Source organism: Scyliorhinus canicula, chromosome 20, assembly GCF_902713615.1.
Source record: "Scyliorhinus canicula chromosome 20, sScyCan1.1, whole genome shotgun sequence".
NCBI lineage: Eukaryota > Metazoa > Chordata > Chondrichthyes > Carcharhiniformes > Scyliorhinidae > Scyliorhinus > Scyliorhinus canicula.
In genome coordinates this window covers 84,883,054-84,903,371 of record NC_052165.1, presented here as the reverse complement: position 1 = coordinate 84,903,371, position 20,318 = coordinate 84,883,054, and the positions used below count along the sequence as shown (strand labels likewise).

General features: G+C 46.4%; 1 protein-coding gene across 1 annotated transcript in view; it reads right to left on the bottom strand.

The window, feature by feature from the left end:
• kdm5a (lysine (K)-specific demethylase 5A) overlaps window positions 1-20,318 on the bottom strand; it is a 299,634-nt gene that overhangs the window by 38,354 nt on the left and 240,962 nt on the right. Inside the window, exons 23-24 of the mRNA XM_038780318.1 lie at window positions 9,901-10,059; window positions 5,502-6,053 (exon numbers count right to left, since the gene is read on the bottom strand). Coding sequence (XP_038636246.1) covers window positions 5,502-6,053; window positions 9,901-10,059 — 711 coding nt within the window. The remainder of the gene's footprint in view (window positions 1-5,501; window positions 6,054-9,900; window positions 10,060-20,318) is intronic.

Here is a 20,318-nt window from a genome sequence, read left to right as displayed (position 1 = left end):
GGATTCAACTGTAAGGGGGAATAGACAGGCATTTCTGTGGCCGCAAACAAAACCCAGAGGAAACCCATGCCGACTTGGAGAGAATGTGCAAATTCCACACAGACAGTGACTCCAGATTGGAATTGAACCTGGTTCACTGGCACTGTGAGGCAACAGTGCTAACCACTGTGCCACCGTGTCAACCTCGTCACACATAAATCCTGAGCCACAATGTTGCACTGATACACTGATACGCTGACAATGGAAGTGCCCAGTGCTGTATTCTTGCCAAGGCCGTGGGAGGAATCTATTCTGACTTGGTGAAAAGGCTTATCAATGGTTTGTGGTCAGTACATATCATCGAATCACTAAACTGCAAAATGGGACCATTCGGCCCATTGAGTCTGCATCAACCCTCTGAGACCCTCCACACCTTCACCCCAATTGAACCACTGTGCCGTCATGATGTTGAGGTTAATTCCAGGCCCAAACCATGGTGAACGATCGACCATAGAGGTACGGAAATAATCTTTTTAATGCTAAAACAATACATTAACCTTCTTTGTCCAACTGTGAATACCTCTTTTCAGCCTTTGTCAGCATTAGAACAGAACAATGGTATTGGGCCCGAGTCTGCACCGGCTCTTGGAAAGAGCACCCTACCCAAGTCCACACCTCCACCCTATCCCCATAACCCAGCAATCCCACCTAATCTTTTTTTTGGACACTAAGCGCAATTTAGCATGGCCAATTCACCAAATCTGCACATCTTTGGACTGTGGGAGGAAACTGGAGCACCCGGAGGAAACCCACGCAGACACGGGGAAAAAGTGCAGACTCCACACAGTCACCCAAGGCCAGAATTGAACCTGGGTCCTCGGTGGTGTGAGGCAGTAGTATTAACTACTGCGCCAATGTGCCGCCCTTTTTTTTAAATAAAAAGAGCATCCTACCGAGGCACACTCCCCCACCATATCCTAGTAACCCCACCCAACCTGGAAACTAAGGGGCAATCTGAGAGTTCAGAACCAGACAAGACTGCAGAAAGGGTGGGCGGGACAAGTATTCCACTTGAACTTTGATGCGAGGAGGACAGGGGACTGCAGTGCTGATCAATAGGACGGTGACCTTTTTGGTGGCTAACATTTTGGGTGACTCAGGAGGGAGCTATGTGATGATGAGTGGGGTGGAGTTGATGGGAGCTCAAGTGGTCTTAGTGAATGTATATGCCCAACTGGGACCACATGAGTAATTAAGAAGGTGCCTGACTCATTTCAGTTGATTTTGGGAGGGGATTTATAATTATGTGTTAGACTCCAAGCTAGACAGACCAAGCCCCAAATCCTTTACAACATCAGAGGTGGCAAAGGAGCTGCTAGTATTCATGCAACAGGTGGAGGGGTTGGACCCATGAAGTTAGCCGAGGGAGAAAGTGTTTTCCTTCTTTTCACATGTGCGTTGAGTTTGCTCCCATACTGATTTCTCTGTAATAGAACATAGAACAGTACAGCACAGAACAGGCCCTTCGGCCCTCGATGTTGTGCCGAACAACGATCACCCTACTCAAACCTACATATCCACCCTATACCCGTAACCCAACAAACCCCCGCTTAACCTTACTTTTTAGGACACTGCGGCCAATTTATCATGGCCAATCCACCTAACCCGCACATCTTTGGACTGTGGGAGGAAACCGGAGCACCCGGAGGAAACCCACGCACACACGGGGAGGACGTGCAGACTCCGCACAGACAGTGACCCAGCCGGGAATCGAACCTGGGACCCTGGAGCTGTGAAGCATTTATGCTAACCACCATGCTACTGTGCTGCCCCGGGGAAGCAACGGGGAAGTCGTTACTCCCGGGGTTGTGTGAGCGGAGTACTCAGCGATTGTAGTATTAGATTACGGTCTGCACCATGTGGACATGTGGTTGGAAACAGGCAGTGCTCAGCGACCCGCCTGGAAGTTGGATGCGGCATTGCTCACAGACAAGGGGTTTCATGAGAGGATAGCTTCTGCTATTAGAAATGATGTGGATTTTAACAAGAATGAGGTCTCACCTTCCACGTTCTGGGATGTACTAATGGCAGCCATCAGGGGGCAAATCATTTTGTATAAAGCTCAGAGATAATTCTGGTAAGGTGAAGAGTTTGGTGGATTCCATCCGCGAGGTGGGCTGTCAAAGTCAGAGCTGTCAGTAAAGAGGAAGATATAGCACTTGGGGAGAATGGGGAGAAAGCAGGATCAGGCTATTGAATTGGATGATCAGTCATGATCTTGATGAATGGCGGAGCAGGCTCGAAGGGCCAAAAGGCCTCCTCCTGCTCCTATCTTCTATGTATCTATGCAAGACGGTTCAGATCGAGTTTAAGTTGGTGTTGACAGGGAAGCTGGTGTGTTAAGCATCTGGGTTCGGTTTGGGGGCGGATGGAGCAGGTTTCTTGTAGAGATTAGAATTTGAGGGCACTTGTTACTGCTCCTCGTAGAATCCCTACAGTGCAGAAGGAGGCCATTCGGCCCATTGAGTCTCACCGACCCTTCGAAAGAGCACCTTATCTAGGCCCAACCCCCTGCTCGATTCCTACAACCACACCCTAAGGGGCAATTGAGTATGGTCAATCCACCAAAGCTGCACATTTTTAGACTGTGGGAGGAAATGGAGAACCCCGAGGAAACCCACGCAGACGCAGGCAGAATATGCAAACTGCACATGAATGGAACCACAGAACCTGGTGCTTTCAGGCAGCAGTGCTAACCACTGTGCCGCGGTGCTGCTTCTCTTCCGTTCTCTCCAGTCAGGTTCTCTTTCAGCTCAAATGGAATCAATTCAGACAGCACTTTAAATTAGGGTGTATGTTGCTTCAGGCGCCGTTCTGAGGGAACCATAGGTTTATACCTGCTGGGATGGATTCGTCGTGTAAGATCTGGGAGAGAGAAGGGGCTGAGATTTGTTTGTGGAGGGTAGGTTTGCAGGATTGGAGAAGTTGGTATAGAAGTGCCAATTCCCGGGAAATAATTTTTTTAAAAAAAAAGGTATTTGCAGGTACGGAACTTTGTGCGAAAGGAACTCTTCATTTCCTCAGTTGTCAGTGTCTTCACTTATGGATAGGAAAAGAAAAAAAAAGTACAGCACAGGAACAGGCCCTACGGCCCTCCAAGATAGGATGCTGTCTTTTGATGAGGTGGGCGTAGGGAGGATATCAGATATGTACGGACAGATGACGGAGAAGGCTTTTGCTGGAGGAAGTAAAGGGGAAATGGGTGGAAGAGCTTGCCTGGTGGGGGTTCTGCACAGGGTCAATTCTACCTCCTTGTGTGCAAGGCTAAGTTTGATTGATAATTGTATATATTTGAATGTGGATTACAGGGTTAACGGCAGGGTTCTGAGGAATTGTGGAGGAGCAGAGAGATCTTGGGGTTCATGACCATAGATCTCTGAAAGTTGCCACCCAAGTGGATAGAGCCGTGACGAAAGCCTATAGTGTGTTAGCATTTATTAACAGGGGGATTGAGATTAAGAGTCGTGGGGTTATGACCCTGGTGAGACCACATTTGGAGTATTGTGTGCAGTTCTGGTCAGCTCATTATAGGAAGGATGCGGAAGCATTGGAAAGGGTGCAAAGGAGATTTACCAGGATGCTGCCTGGATTGGAGGGTTTGTCTTATGAGGAAAGGTTGAGGGAGCTAGGGTTTTTCTCATTGGAGCGAAGGAGGATGAGAGGTGACTTAATAGAGGTTAATAAGATGATGAGGGGGATAGATAGAGTGGACGTTCAGCGACTTTTTCCTCGGGTGGTTGTAGCTGTTACAAGGGGGCAAAGCTGTAAGGTTCATGGTGGAAGATATAGGAGGGATGTCAGAGAGTGGTTGGGGCGTAGAACGTACTCCCAGCTATGGTAGTGGAGTCGGACACTTGAGGAACTTTCAAGCGGTTATTGGATAGGCACATGGAGTGCACTAGAATGATTGGGAGTAGGTTGATTTGATCTTAGTTTCAGACTAGTCGGCACAACATCGTGGGATGCACAACAGAGGGAGAATTCAGAATTTCCAAATTACCTAACAGCACATCTTTCAGGACTGCGGGAGGAAACCGGAGCACCCGGAGAAACCCATGCAGACATGGGGAGAACGTGCAGACTCCTTACAGTGGAATCGAATCTGGGACGCTGGTGTTGTGAAGCCACAGTGATAACCACTGTGCTACCGTGCTGTCCACAAATGCATCCAGTTTAACATTTTAGTGGAATTCTGAGAGGGGTGAAGTCACAAGGGATCAGAGATGAGCTGGCAAGAGGGATACAAAACTGGCTCTGTTGGGGCAACACGGCTGCACAGTGGTTAGCACTGTGACTACGGCGTTGAGGACCGGATTTGAATCCCGGCCCTGGGTCACTGTCAGTGTGGAGTTTGCACATTCTCCCCGTGTCTGTGTGGGTTTCACCCCCACAACTCAAAATATGTGCTGGTTTGGTGGATTGGCCACGTTAAATTGCTCCTTAATTAGGAAAAAAATAATTGGGTACTCAATTTAAAAAGAAGATGCATTTTGATTGACACATGAACAGGTGGGGAATGGAGGGATACAGATCGTTCGGGCAATAAGTAGTAGGTATGGAGCTGGTTCAGCACAGTGGGCTGAAACAGCTGGCTTGTAATGTAGAAACGGGGCCAGTAACGGGGGTTCAATTCCCACTCCAACCTCCCCTAACAGGCGCCAGAATATGGCGACTAGGGGCTTTTCACAGTAACTCCATTGAAGCCTACTCGTGACAATAAGCGATTATTAAGCTAGGTCTAAATAAGGAATCTGGATTGGGGCAGGATTGGTGGGCCGAAGGGCCTGTTCCTGTGCTGTAACGTTCTTTGTTTTTGGATCTGGAGGTTTTGGAGAGGGTACAGAAGAGGTTTACCAGGATGTTGCTGGTATGACGGGCATTAGCTGTGAGGAGAGGTTGGATAAACTCAGGTTTGTTCTTACTTGAACGAAGGAGATTGAGGGGCGACCTAATAGAGGTCTACTAAATTATGAGGAATACGGACAGAGTGGATAGTCAGAGGCTTTTTCCCAGGGCCGAAGTGTCAATTACTGGAGGACATAGGTTTAAGGTACCAGGGGCAAAGTTTAGAGGCGATGTGCGAGGGAAGTTTTTTTTTAAAACACAGAGGGTAGTGGGTGCCTGAGGAGGAGGTGGTGGAAGCAAGTATGGCAGTGACAGTGAAGGGGCATCTTGAGAAATACATGAATAGGATGGGAATAAAGAGCGATACGGGTAGGCAGCGTGGTCGGCACAAGCTTGGAGGGCTGAAGGGCCTCTCCTTTGCTGTACTGTTCTTTGTTCTTGGATTTGAAAATTGGAAGCAGATTCCATTATACTAATTGAAATGAGTCACTTTTAAGATTGGATATATGAATTGGAGCTTGCTATCTCTATCTTTCAGGCATTAAACAGATTAAAGTTTGATTTACTGCAGTTGTTTCAATGCATCATTCTCCAGATAGTTTTGGTTCTTTTCTTACCTGCAAGTCTGGGTTGGCAGCTGCCTTCTGTAGTTCAGCACTAATAATTTTCTCTGTTTTTTCCCTTGCTGCCTGTTCCACCATGCGCTGACTCAACACAGACAGTTTGGCAAGTGCAGAAGAGAGCTCATCGGTGGCGAGGGCTTGCCTGGCCCGATCCTGCCAGCTCATTGCTCTTTCTGTTAGACACTGCAAGGCATCCCCTTCTGGTAAACGGACCGGAAGCTTCTGAAGGGAAACGAGCAATGAGAGAATAGTCTCAAGACGTGGTCGACGAGAACGCATGCACAATGGGCACAAGAATTTCACTTCTTTGGTTTGCCAACCTAGTCCTTTCTTCTGAGTGCCAGTTTTGGGCAGAGGAACACAGGTACTGTGAAACCAGTCTTTACAAAGTTCACACTGAAGCATAAAACCACTGGCTACTTTGCGACAGACACAGAACTTGATCTCTTCAATTCGCTCAACCATTGCCATTTTAGCCAGATTTGCTGCTCTCAGAGAATGCATGGCTTCACATTCTTTCTGTTCCATTACACGGAAGCCTGCAATCTGAAGAATGTCAAAAACAATGTATTAAAATATATCTGGAACATAACTTGTCAGTACCGACAAGACTTGGGATACACACAGTAACAGCATTATATTCAGGAATATTTGAAAATTACATTTCACTGAACATCAATGTGAAATGTCCAAAAGATCAATGAAAACTGTCCTAGCTATGAACAAAACATCCAAAATTAAATTAGAGTGCACACATTTAAAAGCAGCAATTAACTGAGCCATTATATACACGAGTCAAAAGGACACAAAGAAATGTTACAACCTGAATTTTAACCAAGCTGTTAATAAACAAGCTGTCAGGGGCTGGTTTAGCTCACTGAGCTAAATCGCTGGCTTTTAAAGCATACCAAGCAGGCCAGCAGCACGGTTCAATTCCCGTACCAGCCTCCCCGGACAGGCGCTGGAATGTGGCGACTAGGGGCTTTTCACAGTAACTTAATTGAAGCCTACTCGTGACAATAAGCGATTTTCATTTCATTTCAACTTTTCAGAATTTGGTCATCTGTTAAATTTTGTGCGAAAGATGGGAGTGACCCTCGTGAATCTAGTGGAAAATATGAAACTATTTTCATCCACTGTTTTATTCTACTCTCTCAGCCCTGTTTGGTAGTTTTCAATTTTAAAAAATCTACACATTTCACAATAACATGATTAAACATACTGACCACTGGGACCAGTTTTGAGTAAGGTGGGACCTGTAAAAGCTGGATAAATTACACTTGAACAGAGCTGATACCAATGTCCTTGAGGGGTGGTTTGTTAGTTTTATTGAGGAGGGAGGTTTGAAATGAATCTGGCAATGGGGATGGAATCTAGGGCATACCTGGAATATTGTGGTCTCCTTATAGGAGAAGGATGTTCTTGTTATGAAGGGAATGCAGCGAAGGTTTACCAGACTGATGCCTGTGAAGGCGGGACTGACATAGGAGGAGAGATTGAATCAGTTAGGATTGTATTCACTGGAATTCAAAAGAATGAGGAGCACAGAAACCTATAAAATTCTAGCAGGATTAGACAGGGTAGATGCTGAAGGAAGTTCCCGACGGTGGGTGTGTTGAGAACCAGGGGTCAGAGTCTTAAGATACGGGGTAAACCATTTAGGACAGAGATGAGGAGAAATTTCTTCACCCAGAGTGGTGAGCCTGTGGAATTATCACAGGAAGTAGTTGATGCCAAAACATTGTATGTTTTCAAGAAGCAGTCTTTTCAAGAAGCAGTGCTCTTCAAAGTCGGGGGCGCGATCGGGGGTCGCGGGCGGATGTCAGGAGGGTCGCAGAGCCGTTGTTTGCGGCGCTCCCGATCGCGCAAATCCCCACGCAGCAGCCGGCTTTTAATACGCCGGCTGCAAGCGGCCTTTAAAATGTCCGTGAATATGTAAAAAAATTCAGCCGCATTGCGCATCGATCACTGCGCATGCACTGTGCGGCCGCTATTTTTTTAATAAACGGTCTCAGCTTAATCGCTCACTTCTGCGTGCACAATTTATCATTTCACTTCATTGTTCCTTGATTACCTGGAGTAATTTTAAAAGGTACAATGAAGTAAGTTCCTGTCTCCATCTATATGAGAATAAAAGGAATGCAATCATGATTAGTCATACTCATTCTTGCATTACCTTTTTCACAATGGTATTTCCATGCTCATCTGTGTACTGTTCCTCTGTAACTGTTTTTTATTCATTTAATTTTTATTTTTTCATTTATTTTATTAATTTTTTTTTACAAGTTTGGGGGGGTTTTATTTACAGTATAATATTTACGGAAGAAATGCATAACTTTGGACAGATGGAGACTCCATACTTTCCGACACCGGAAGGATTCACCTACATCCAACAGGTTCCATTGGAGGAGTGTGTACGAGGGCCAAAGGGACCCAAAACCATTTCCTCCATTTTTATCAGCAGCAAACAAGACAAGAGAAAATGGTGGGTCGCTCAGGTCAGCCAGGGTGAGTCACGAAGGTCAGCTGGCATGGGTCGCGAAGGTTGGCCGGGTCAGGTCCCAATGATTGACCGGTTGGTAAAAATGGGTCCCCGGAAAAAAAGTTTGAAGAACACTGAGTTAGAGAGAGCACTTCGAGTGAAGGGGATTAAAGGATTTGGGGGTGGGGGGGAAAGCAGAATTAGGCAGCTAAATTGAATGATCAGTCATGATCATAATGAATGGCAGAGCGGCCTCGAAGAGCCGAATGGCCTCCTCTTGCTCCTATTTTCGAAGAATTTACAGTGCAGAAGGAGGCCATTCGGCCCATTGAGTCTGCACCGGCTCTTGGAAAGAGCACCCAAGCCCACGCCTCCACCCTATCCCCGTAACCCCACCTAACCTTTTTGGCACTAAGGGACAATTTCGCATTGCCAATCCACCTAACTTGTACATTTTTGGACTGTGGGAGGAAACCGGAGCACCCGGAGGAAAACCATTAAGACACAGGGAGAACATGCAGACTCTGCACAGACAGTGATCCAAGCCGGGGATCAAACCTGGACCCTGAAGCTGTGAAGTAATTGTGCTAACCACTGAGCTATATCTTTTATGCTTCTATAAATCAGGAGGTAACACTGGGAGAAAAACAATATGCTCAGAGAATTGGGAGAGACAGACAGACTGGATTAAGAAATAGTAAGGTGGATCAGGTGGGGTCGACTAAAAAGGAATGCAATAAGATCCAATTTGGGTTTGCTGTGCATATATGTAAATAAATGGAGTGTGGTAAATAAGGCTGATGAATAGAGGTGCAGGTAGCCACGTGATAATATATGTTCTTATGGCAATAACAAATTCCTGGCTCATAAAAAGGACATGACCGAGTATTGAATATTTCTGGATAAAGGATGTTCAGGCAGGGAAGCACGGTGGCGCAGTGGTTAGCCCTGCTGCCTCACGGCTTCAATCCTTGGCTCTGGGTCACTGTCCGTGTGGAGCGTATACATTCTCCCCTGTTTGTGTGAGTTTCACCCCCACAACCCAAAGATTTGCTGCGGGGTCGGAGAATTGGCCACGTTAAATTGCTCCTTAATTGGGAAAAAAAATTATTGGGTTCTTTAAATTTAGAAAAAAAGATGTTCAAGAAAAATAGAAAAGGACAACAAAGGAGGCTGCATTGTTTAATATTACAGTGCTGGAAAGTGAGGACGTTTCAGAGGGGTTAAGAACAATTCTTGGTTGGAGCCAAGAACAATAGAAGTATTGTTACAGACTGGGTGTATTCTAAGCTACCAACTCGCAGAAAAGTTAGAGAGGAACAAACCTGCAGGGAAATTAGAGATGTGCAAAATTACAGAGTGGGGAAAAAGATCTGGGAATAAAACATGCAAATTTGTTGCATATAACTACATCCAGGAAGACAACCAAACACCGTGAATCACTGCATTGAGACCAGCCAAAGAACAGTGAACTGTATATTCCTTTGTCTGTTTATCGTCACCAACTATACAAAAAAATCTCGAGTGGGACCAGGGAACGTGTGACATATGAACGGAGGTTGTGATTTGCCTAGTATTTCTTAAATTCGGGTTGTCGTTTCATTAAATGTGCTTATTTTCAAACACATGTCGAATTAATTTTTTTGTCTGAAAGCATGAGCATGGTGGAACTCCTTTGGCAAAGCATATCCTCTCAAAATTCACAAAAAACCCGCTATGATCAAATGGTAGGATCAGGAAGTCATTCTCTTACCCCTCCTCATCTGGTCCTAACTTTATAGGTTATAGAATTTAAGAAACCTGGAAATCTAATTTGAGCATTTATATAAAGATTAACAGATACTTGGGAAATGGCCGTCATTGCTGAACTTAAATCTGGAAGTTCAGAAAATAAAGATATCTGATACTCACAACTGTGTTTGGATCACTGGATTGTTCAGCCACCTCTTCAAAGTCACTCAGGCTCTCCAAATCTAACTCTCTGTCTTTCTCCAGCAATAATTCTTTCATTTTTTTCCGTTTATTCTTTCCACCGCAGTAAACTCCAATATTCGTCCTGGGACTCAGCACCTAACAGGGAAAGGAAATTCATTTGCCAGATTTTAACAGAATATACATTGTAGTTTGGTACATTTAGAATTTTGTTTTCTCACAGACATCTTACATGTCTGTAACAAGAAAATCATTTCTTCCCCAAATTCTTATTCAATTACAGTAACATCATTGCACATTGCCATCTCCTCTCTTGTAATTACTCCTCTCTTGTAATTACTAAATTATAAACACTCGGATTAGTCTCTCTTCTAATTAATGATTACAGTAATACCCATCAGTGACCCCTTGCCTGTATTTCCACCAAATATACTGTTTTCCGGTGCTTTTCAAATCAGTCCACAGCTTTGTTGCTTCTAAAATTACCTGGAAGTTTGGCTTTCTTTTAAATAAATTTAGAGCCAATTTTTTTTTTTCAATTAAGGGACAATTTAGCATGGCCAATCTACCTACCCTGCACATCTTTGGGTTGTGGGGCGAAACCCACGCAGGCATGGGGAGAATGTGCAAACTCCACACAGATAGTGACCCAGAGCCGGGATTGAACCTGGGACCTCAGTGCCGTGACACAGCAATGCTAACCACTGCACCACCGTGCTGCCCTACCTGCAAGTATAGCTAAAGAAAGACCAGATGTATTTGATAATTAGAAACATAGAATATAAAAGCAGACGGTAATAATGCACTTATACAAGCCATTGTGTAAGCCACTGTTCAAGCAGTGTGCAGCTTTTCATAGACCTGCGACGTTCATAGAATTTACAGTGCAGAAGGAGGCCATTCGGCCCATCGAGTCTGCACCGGCTCTTGGGAAAGAGCACCCTACCCAAGGTTAACACTTCCCCCTATCCCAATAACCCAGTAACCCCACCCAACACTAAGGGCAATTTTGGACACTAAGGGCAATTTACCATGGCCAATCCACCTAACTTTGGCCAATTCTTTTTTTTTTTTAATTCATTTATGAGATGTGGGTGTCGCTGGTGAGGCCAGCATTTATTGCACATACAGAAGGTGGTGGTGAGTTGCCGACTTGAACTGCTGCAGTCCCTGTGCTGTTTAGGAGGGAGTTCCAGGATATTGCCCCAGCGACAGTGAAGGAATGGCAATATATTTCCAAATCAGGATGTGAGTGACTTGGGAGGGGAACCTCCGGGTGGTGGTGTTCCTAGCTGCTCGTCCTTCTAGGTGGTCATGGTCATGGGTTTGGAAGATGCTGTCTAAGGAACCTTGGCGAGTTACTGCAGTGCATCTCGTAGATGGTACACACGGCTGCCACTGCTCGTCAGTGGTGGAGGATTTGAATGTTTGTGGCAGGAGTTGCAATCAAACGGGCTTTGTCCTGGATGGTGTTGAGCTTTTTGAGTATTGTTAGGGCTGCATTCAACCTGGCAAGCGGAGAGTATTCCATTACAATCCTGACTTGTGCCTTGTAGATGGTGGACAGGTTTTAGGGAGTCAGGAGACGTGTTACGTAAGATTCCGAGTCTTTGACCAGCCCTGGTAGCCGCAGTATTAATATGGCGAGTCCAGTTCAGTTTCTGATCAATGGTAATCCCCAGAATGTTGATTGTGGGGATTCAGTAATGGTAATACCACTGAATGTCAAGGGGCGATGGTTAAATCCTCTTGTAGGAGTTGGTCATTGCCTGGCATTTGTGTGGCGCAACTGTAACTTGCCACTGGTCAGCCCAAGCCTGGATATTGTCCAGGTCTTGCTGAATTTGCACATGGACTGCTTCATTATCTGAGGAGTTGCGAATAGTGCTTAACATTGTGCAGTCATCAGCGAACATCCCCACTTCTGACCTTATGATGGAAGGGAGGTCATTGATGAAGCAGCTGAACATGATCATGAGAAGAGTCAAGATATCAGGACTGTCTCAACAGAGCAATGAACGGTTAATAGGAATTTTTTAAATGCATTTTGATAGGGTTAATAGAGGATAATTTCTTCGAGCTTGAGGAGAGTGAGAAGTTAAGAGTAATGCCCTTACAGTTAAATGTTTTTGTTATTTACAGCACATATGGAAGCCATTCGGCCTCGTGTCTGCACCGGCTCCAAAAAGAGCAAACGGGCTCGTCGCATTCCCCAACCCTATCGCCGTAGCCCTCTAAATTCATCACTTTTAAATGTCTATCAAGCCATCTTTTGAGACCTCCAATGGAATCCCTCATTCCTGGTATAATTCTAGTAAATCTCCTCTGCAATCTCTCCGGGGCTTTAACATCCTTTCTGAAATAAGGTGCCAGAACTGAACACAATACCCCTAATGTGATCTGACCAATTATTTGGAGAGGTGTCACATCACTTCCTTGCTTTTATACTCTATACCTCTAGTTATAAACCAAAGGATGCTATAAGCCTTCTTTTTAAAAAAAACTGTTTTTATTGGGTTTTATATGTGATATACTTACAAATGTACACACAGAAAACAAAAACAAAAAAAAAGGAAGTAAAAAAACCTCAGAACAAAGCAGGAGAGGGTATCTTTCTTCCCCCCTTTCTTTTCTTAACAAAACAAAACCGGCTGACAGGGGCACCCCGATGCCATTTGCATCTCTTGGTCATTTTAAAATTTTTGTCCATTTGCCTCAGCGTCGGCCATTGGTCATTCCTTCTTCCTTTCTCTCTTTTGCCTTGCTCTGCTTGTTGTGGTCGTTGTCTTCCCCTGCACTCTGCCCCCAGTTTGTGTTTCCCTTCTCTCCTTATGGCCCCCCTCTGTTATTCACCTCCCCTCGACCTCCCTGCCCCCCATCCCCCTTCCCTTCCCCCATTCTCATCCCCCCCCCCCCCCCCCCCCCCCCCCCTTTGCTCTGCTACTCGCCCTTCTTTCCTGTTGGGTTTGGCTACTTCCTCTTGTCTCCCCCCCCCCCCCCCCCCCCCCCTCCTCCCCTCCCCACCCCCACCGATCCTCCCTCACGGGAGGAGGGCTGACGCCCTTGCCTTTGCCTCCCTGATTGCCCACCATAGAATCCTGCTCGGCTGGCGCTCAGCAACACCACCTAAAGCTGCAGACTGGCTGTCCGACCTATCAGAATCTCTCCAAATGGAGAAAATCTAATTCGCCATCCGTGGATCGGAAGATGGCTTCATCAAAACATGGAAGCCACTCACCCAACTGTTCCGGGACCTGTTTGCGGCCAACAAACAAACAAATAAATAAGTAGCTATAAGACTTTTTTTAACAAATGTTTCAGCTTGCCTGGCCACCTTCAGAGAATTATGCACTTCAACCCCGATATCCCTCTGCTCCTGTTCTCCCCTCAAAGTTGTGCCATTGAGTCAATATTGTCTCCCCATGTTTCTTCTACCAAAATGCATTACCCGGAGAACACCAATTTCAACTCATCTCCAGTCTGAATCTGTTTCCTATCTCTTAGCCAACTTCTAATCCATGCTGCCAAGGACCCATCAATCCCAAACATTTGTAATTTGCTAACCAACCTGCAACGTATCAAATGCTTTCTGAAAGTCAAAATATACAGCACCCACAGTACTACCTTCACTGCCTGTGTCAGCTCATCAAAGAGCTCAATTAAATTTGTCAGACATGACTTGCTCTTAACAAAGCCATGTTGACTTTCTAGTATTAACTTATTTTTCCCCCAAGTGTATATTTATCTCATCCCGGATTATGGCCTCCATCAGTTTTCCCACTATTGATGTTAAGCTGACAGGCCTGTACATAGAACATAGAACAGTACAGCACAGAACAGGCCCTTCGGCCCTCGATGTTGTGCCGAGCAATGATCACCCTACTCAAACCCACGTATCCACCCTATACCCGTAACCCAACCCCTCTTAACCTTACTTTTTAGGACACTACGGGCAATTTAGCATGGCCAATCTACCTAACTCGCACATCTTTGGACTGTGGGAGGAAACCGGAGCACCCGGAGGAAACCCACGCACACACGGGGAGGATGTGCAGACTCCGCACAGACAGTGACCCAGCCGGGAACTGAACCTGTAGTTTCCCTTTGCCCCTTTCTTAAACAGCGGTGTCACATTTTCAGTCCTCCAGATCCCCGGGACTAATCCTGTGCTCAGAGAGGCCTGGAACATTTCTGTCAATGGCTCCCTCACCTCTCTCAGCAATGTAGGATCCATCCCATCCAGGCCTGTGACTTCTACCTGGAGTGCTGCTAGCCTTTTTAGCATCTTTTCTTTATCTATCACTATATTGCTCCGTTCCTCAAAACTTACATTTTCAACTGGGCCATTGTCACCATCTTCTAATTTGGTAAAGACAGAAGCAAAGTACTTATTTAGCACTACTACCATACCCTCCGCTTCAATGAGCAGCCTACCCTGCTTGTCCCTTATGGGCCCCACTCTATCCTTCATTAATATTTTACCATTGATGTGTTTGAAGAACATTTTGCTATTTGTTTTAGCACAGCCTGCAATCCTTTTCTCATGCTTCCTATTAGCCTTCCTTTTTCCATCTCTCTCCTCTACTGAGATGCTCTTCCTGATTTCTATTGCTATTTTTTTTTTACGGCATGCATCATATGCCTCTTTTTTCTTCCTTATTTAAACATCAACATCCTTAGTCAACTCTAGCTTTGGATACCCCATATTTATTTCTCATGGGCACTTACTTAGCTTTCACCCCATTTATCTCTCCTTTGAAAGCCTCCCATTTTGCATCCAGTTTTACCCACCAAAATGTGTTTCCAATCAACCTGCTCCAGTTCATCTTTTAGACCCCAAAATTTGCCCCTTTCCAGTCTGGGATCTTAACCTGTGACCGATTTTCCAACTTAATATTGAATTGTATTATATTATGATCGCTACTTCCCAACGCCTCCCCAACTCTGACCTTTTCCAGCTGCCCTGCCTAATTTCCTAGGACCAGATCCAGTACAGCTTGCTCCCTGGCAAAACTGGAAATGTACTGTTCCAGAAAGCTCTCCTGCACACAGTGCACGAATTTCACCCCTTTTGTGCTCCACACTCTACTCATTTCCAGTCTACCTTAGGGTAATTGAAATCCTTAACTATCACAACCCTACTTGCCCTGCAGGTTTCCATAATCTGCCCGCAAATGCTCTGTTCCACTTTCTCCCCACTTTGGAGGCCTATAGTAAATACATAAAAAGGTCACCACTGCCTTCCTGTTTCTCACCTCTAACTATATAGATTCTAATGCAGGAACTGTATCTTTTTCAAGTGATATGATACTATCTTTGACCAAGACGCGACACCACTTCCCTTTTTACCCACCCCGTTCCTACTAAAAACTCAATAACTCAGGATGTTAAGTATCCAGTCCTGTTCTGCTTTAGCCATGTTTCTGTCAATGGAGGGCTGAAAGGCCAGTTCCTGTGCAGACGGGCAGGGACAAGGGTTGCCCCCGGAATGGGGTTGGGATCCAGGGGTTGGCATGGTGGTGCTGTGAGCAATTCCCCCCCAGTTGGCCCCCACCCTCCCATGGCGATCCACCCCTGTGGCGTGTCTCCCACCCCCCCCCACCGAGCACAGGGGTGGCAAGCCCAGCACACCCAAGCTCTTTGTCTGTGAGCAAAGATGGCTATTCACCCCCTTGGCTCCCCGTGGAAGAGTACCACTCGGCACCAGCGTGGCCACTTGCTGTAGAGGCCGATGAATTACGGGAGGCCGTTGGATATGGGGTCGCTCTCGTTGATTGTATGGAAATGGGGCTGAAGTAGTGATAATAGGTTTCTTGCCACACTACAGTGAAATCCCGATTTTGTCTATGGGAGTGGGCCGGTTGAATCGCATATTGTTTGGCGCTTGGCGCGGTTCTTGTTTTTGGCCTCTCCCGCTATTCACCAGCCGTGTTACGCTTCAGCGGGAGTGTAACAAGGTCGGAAGATCACGCCATAAGTGTTTCCACCAGGATTGAATAGCGTGTGGTTCGCACTTCTGTTGGGGGCGCTATTCAGTAAGCGAGTGAGGACCTGCAAACAGGCCAGCACTCCGCCGCACGAATGGAGCACGATGCCCGGCCCAGAGGACATTGTAACTGCTGGGGCCGACATTAACGCGCGCACGCACACACACAAAGATGTGCCGGCAGCTGCAGTCAGCGCTGCCAGTCGCACCAGGAGGAGACAGCGGAGGGGTGGGGTCACTGGTGAGGCCTCTGCCCTGAGGGAGGTTTCCAAAGTTCACAATGCAACTGTCCTGTGGTTGGGGTAAATTCTGCTGATCCACTGCTTCCTGTGCAGTGGGGCAGCGCTCCTGAGTACCACCAACACCTGGTGGGCCCCGATTGAGCTTTGCCACGCCCATCCCCTTGCTGATACTGTTGGGGCATGACGACGCCCAGACGGGCAGCGTGAATGGGCTTCCAGAGGCTTCCAATGGGGTGCATTTAAAACACATACTGCAGCAATGATGATCTGAGCCAGGACACCCCGATCCTGAGGGGGATACCCTGTGGACATGGCATCAAGTTGTTCCCCGCTGCAGGTTCCGGCCTGGGCAGCTCCACCCCCTCTACCACCCCCCACTGCAAGCTCAACAATTTGTGAGGCTTTCTCAGAGTATTATTTAGCCTCCACTCCCTATAATGATAATAATAATCTTTATTATTGTCTTGTCACAAGTAGGCTTACATTAACACTGCAATGAAGTTACTGTGAAAAGCTCCTAGTCGCCACATTCCGGTGCCTGTTTGGGTGCACAGAGGGAGAATTCAGAATGTCCAAATTACCGAACAGTATGTCTTTCGGGACTTGGAGGAGGAAACCGGAGCACCCGGAGGAAACCCACGCAGACATGAGTAGACTCCACACAGACAGTGCCCCAAGGCGAGAATCGAACCTGGGACCCTGGTGCTGTGAAGCAACAGTGCTAACCACTGCACTACCCTCTACGCATCCATGGCGCCCAGGCCTCGCTTGCATATACCTGCACTAATTTGCGCCCGTGAGACTTCCGCTTTGAGGGGCGCAGCATTGTGGAGGGATGGAGCATGAAGTGTCCAAGCTGTAAATGATGGTTTTGCATGGATCAGCCAGCATGGGGCACAAACCTCGATATCGCCGCCAGCAAAGAGACCGGAGCCTGGCATTGGAATCAGTGCTGGCAGCTAAACGCATATTATTCCATTTTGTGCGATTCTCCTCCCGCTTCTTGCTTCTGGCATCATGAAGTGGGGAATCCAGCCCACTGTTTTTAGTGGGCACAATGGAGTGCAGGTTTTGGTTGGAATTTGGTCAGCTTCATTTTGGAAAAGTTGCTATCAGTTTGCTCAGTTGGTAGATGGCAGCCAATGATTAGTGGTGCCCCACAAGGGTCAGCGTTCAGACCACAACTAGTCCCGATATACAGTAACGATCTGGAAGAAGGAACGGAGGGCATTGTTGCTAAGATTGCAGCTGATACAAAGATATGTAGAGGGACAGGTAGCATTGAGAAGCAGGTGGGGGGGCCACAGGAGGACTTGGACAGGCTGGGAGAGTGAGCAAAAAGGCAGATGGAATACAATGCGGAAAAGTGTGAGGTTATGCACTTTGGTAGGCAGAACAAGCATAGAGTGTATTCCAAATGGGAAAGGTTTTGATATCTGAAGCACAGAGGGACTTAGGAGTTCAGAATTCTCTTAAGGTTAACATGCAGGTTCAGTTGGCAGTTAGGAAGGCAATTGTAAGCAGTTTGGGGTCCCGTATCTCGGATGTGCTGGCCTTGGAGAGAGTCCAGAGGAGGTTTGCAAGAATGATACCTGGGGGGAGGGGGAATCTTCTTGAAACTTACACAAAGCATGAGAGGCTAGATAGAGTGGGCGTGGAGCAGATGTTTCCACTAGTAGGAGAGTCTAGAACTGAGGGCACAGCCTCAAACTCCTTTAAAACTGAGATGTGAAAGAATTTCTTCAGCCAGAGGGTGGTGAATCTATGGAACTTTTTGCCACAGAAGGCTGTGGAGGCCAAATCACTGAGTGTCTTTAAGACAGAGGTAGATAGGTTCTTGATTAATAAGGGAATCAGGAGTTTTGGGGAGAAGGCAGGAGAATGGGGATGAGAAACATATTAGCCATGATCTATAAGTACAGCAGACCAGATGGGCCAAAGGCCCAATTTGAGCATACAATCAAATTGGCTGGAAGTGGTTTTGGGGTGCTCAAATTGAATTTTACATCTAGTTTGAGGGGAAGAGGAGTGGGTCTGAAACTAGTATTTTAAACTTAAATATGGGCAACTATGTGGGCATGAATTGTGGATAGCACAATTGCTTCACAGCTCCAAGGTCCCAGGTTCGATTCCCCGCTGGGTCGCTGTCTGTGCGGAGTCTGCACAACCTCCCCGTGTGCGCGTGGGTTTCCTCCGGGTGCTCCGGTTTCCTCCCACAGTCCAAAGATGTGCAGGTTAGGTGGATTGGCCATGATAAATTGACCTTAGTGTCCAAAATTGCCCTTAGTGTTCGGTAGGGTTACTGGGTTATGGGGATAGGGTGGAGGTGTTGACCTTGGGTAGGGTGCTCTTTCCGAGAGCCGGTGCAGACTCGATGGGCCGAATGGCCTCCTTCTGCACTGTAAATTCTATGAAAAAATGAAAGGAGATAGCTGAGGTGAACTGGGAAAGGGGATAATTTAATTGAGAGAAACAGTGGCAGTCAATTCAGGGGATATTTCAGAATACATATACTCCAATCATAAACAAATATCTAAAGGTAGGACCCAACATTAGTTTTGAATAATTATCTTTCTTAGTGCCACAAGTAGGCTTAATTAACACCGCAATGAAGTTACTGTGAAAATTCCCTAGTCGCCACATTCCGGCGCCTGTTCGGGTACACAGAGGGAGAATTCAGAATCTCCAATTCACCTTTCGGGACTTGTGGGAGGAAACCGGAGCACCCAGAGGAAACCCACGCAGGGAGAAGGTGCAGACTCAGCACAGTGACCCAAACTGGGAATCAAACCCAGGTTGTTTCCACTGGCGGGAAGCATCAAAATTAAGGGAAAAACGTGTAACTGCTCAAATTTGAGTGGCAGATCAGATGATTGGCCAGATCATGAAAGAATGCCAGAGAATGACTGAAATGTTAATCAGGAAAAAGAAATTAGAGTATGAAAGTAGGCTAGTTAAAAGAAGACAACAATAGTTCTGATAGGTATTTAAACAGATTAAAATGTCTAGCGAATATTTATCCTCTGGAGCAGGTTTTGTCTAACTGCTGATGTTGGGAGGGTTGTAGTGTGATCAGTCGCAGCGTCCCGGATCGCAGGGAAGTGCCCAACGGTCAGAACCGGCTTTTAAGAATGCCGGCTGTGACCAGGTTTTAAGTTGAGTATATTGGTCACGGCTGGATTTTCAATGCGAATGATGCAGTTTTCCTACTGAAAGCGGCAGCAGAGAGAAGGTCGTGCACCCGGCACGTACACTGATGTCACGCACCCTGCTTTTGGCGCAAAATCACAGGGGAGAGATTCCTCCATTTTCTAGCTGCGAGCAAGCAAGCAACTGTGAAGAACTGTAGATGGATCATTTTGTCACAAAAGAGGGGGACAGACACAAACGAGCCAGAATCTCACAACTGAATCTGCAGGAGAGAGCTGCACAGGAGAGTCCACGACAGGAGCTCCAGGGCCTATGAAGAAACTGTAATCAGGTACAAAGTAAAGATGATTTCTTGAGGTATGGCTTTGCTAAGTGTGCCAATGCAAATCAGGATGCAAAGCTCATGAGTGTTATATGCAGGAAAGTACTGGCAAATGAAAGTTTAAAACCCTCAAAACATCAAAGGCATTTCAAGACCAGCATTGCAGGTTCAAAGACAAACATCTTGTTTGTTTTTAAAAGGACGCAGCGAGAACTTAAATCATCAGCTGAAGTCCTCAGCAGAAAGGGAACATTGAATGACAAAGCACAATTAGCCTCTTATCTGGGGCTGGGGCCCATATACCAGTAGGGGCTGGTTTAGCTCACTTGGGGCTGGTTTAGCTCACTCAGCTAAATCGCTGGCTTACCAAGCAGGCCAGCAGCACGGTTCGATTCCTGTACCAGCTTCCCCGGACGCCGGAATGTGGCGACTAGGGGCTTTTCACAGTAACTTCATTGAAGCCTACTCGTGACAATAAGTGATTTTCATTTCATTATGGTAACTTACTGTGTAGCTAAAGAGAAAATGTCCCACACTGTAGCAGAGAGAGTAATTCTCTCTGCAGCATTAGACATAGTTTGTATAGATGAGATGTCAGCTGGAAAACCAAAATGTATCCCACTTAGTGATAACATAGTGGTACGCCGAATTTGTGATATTGCTGAGAATTTAGAAGCCCAACTTATTTCTTGATTAA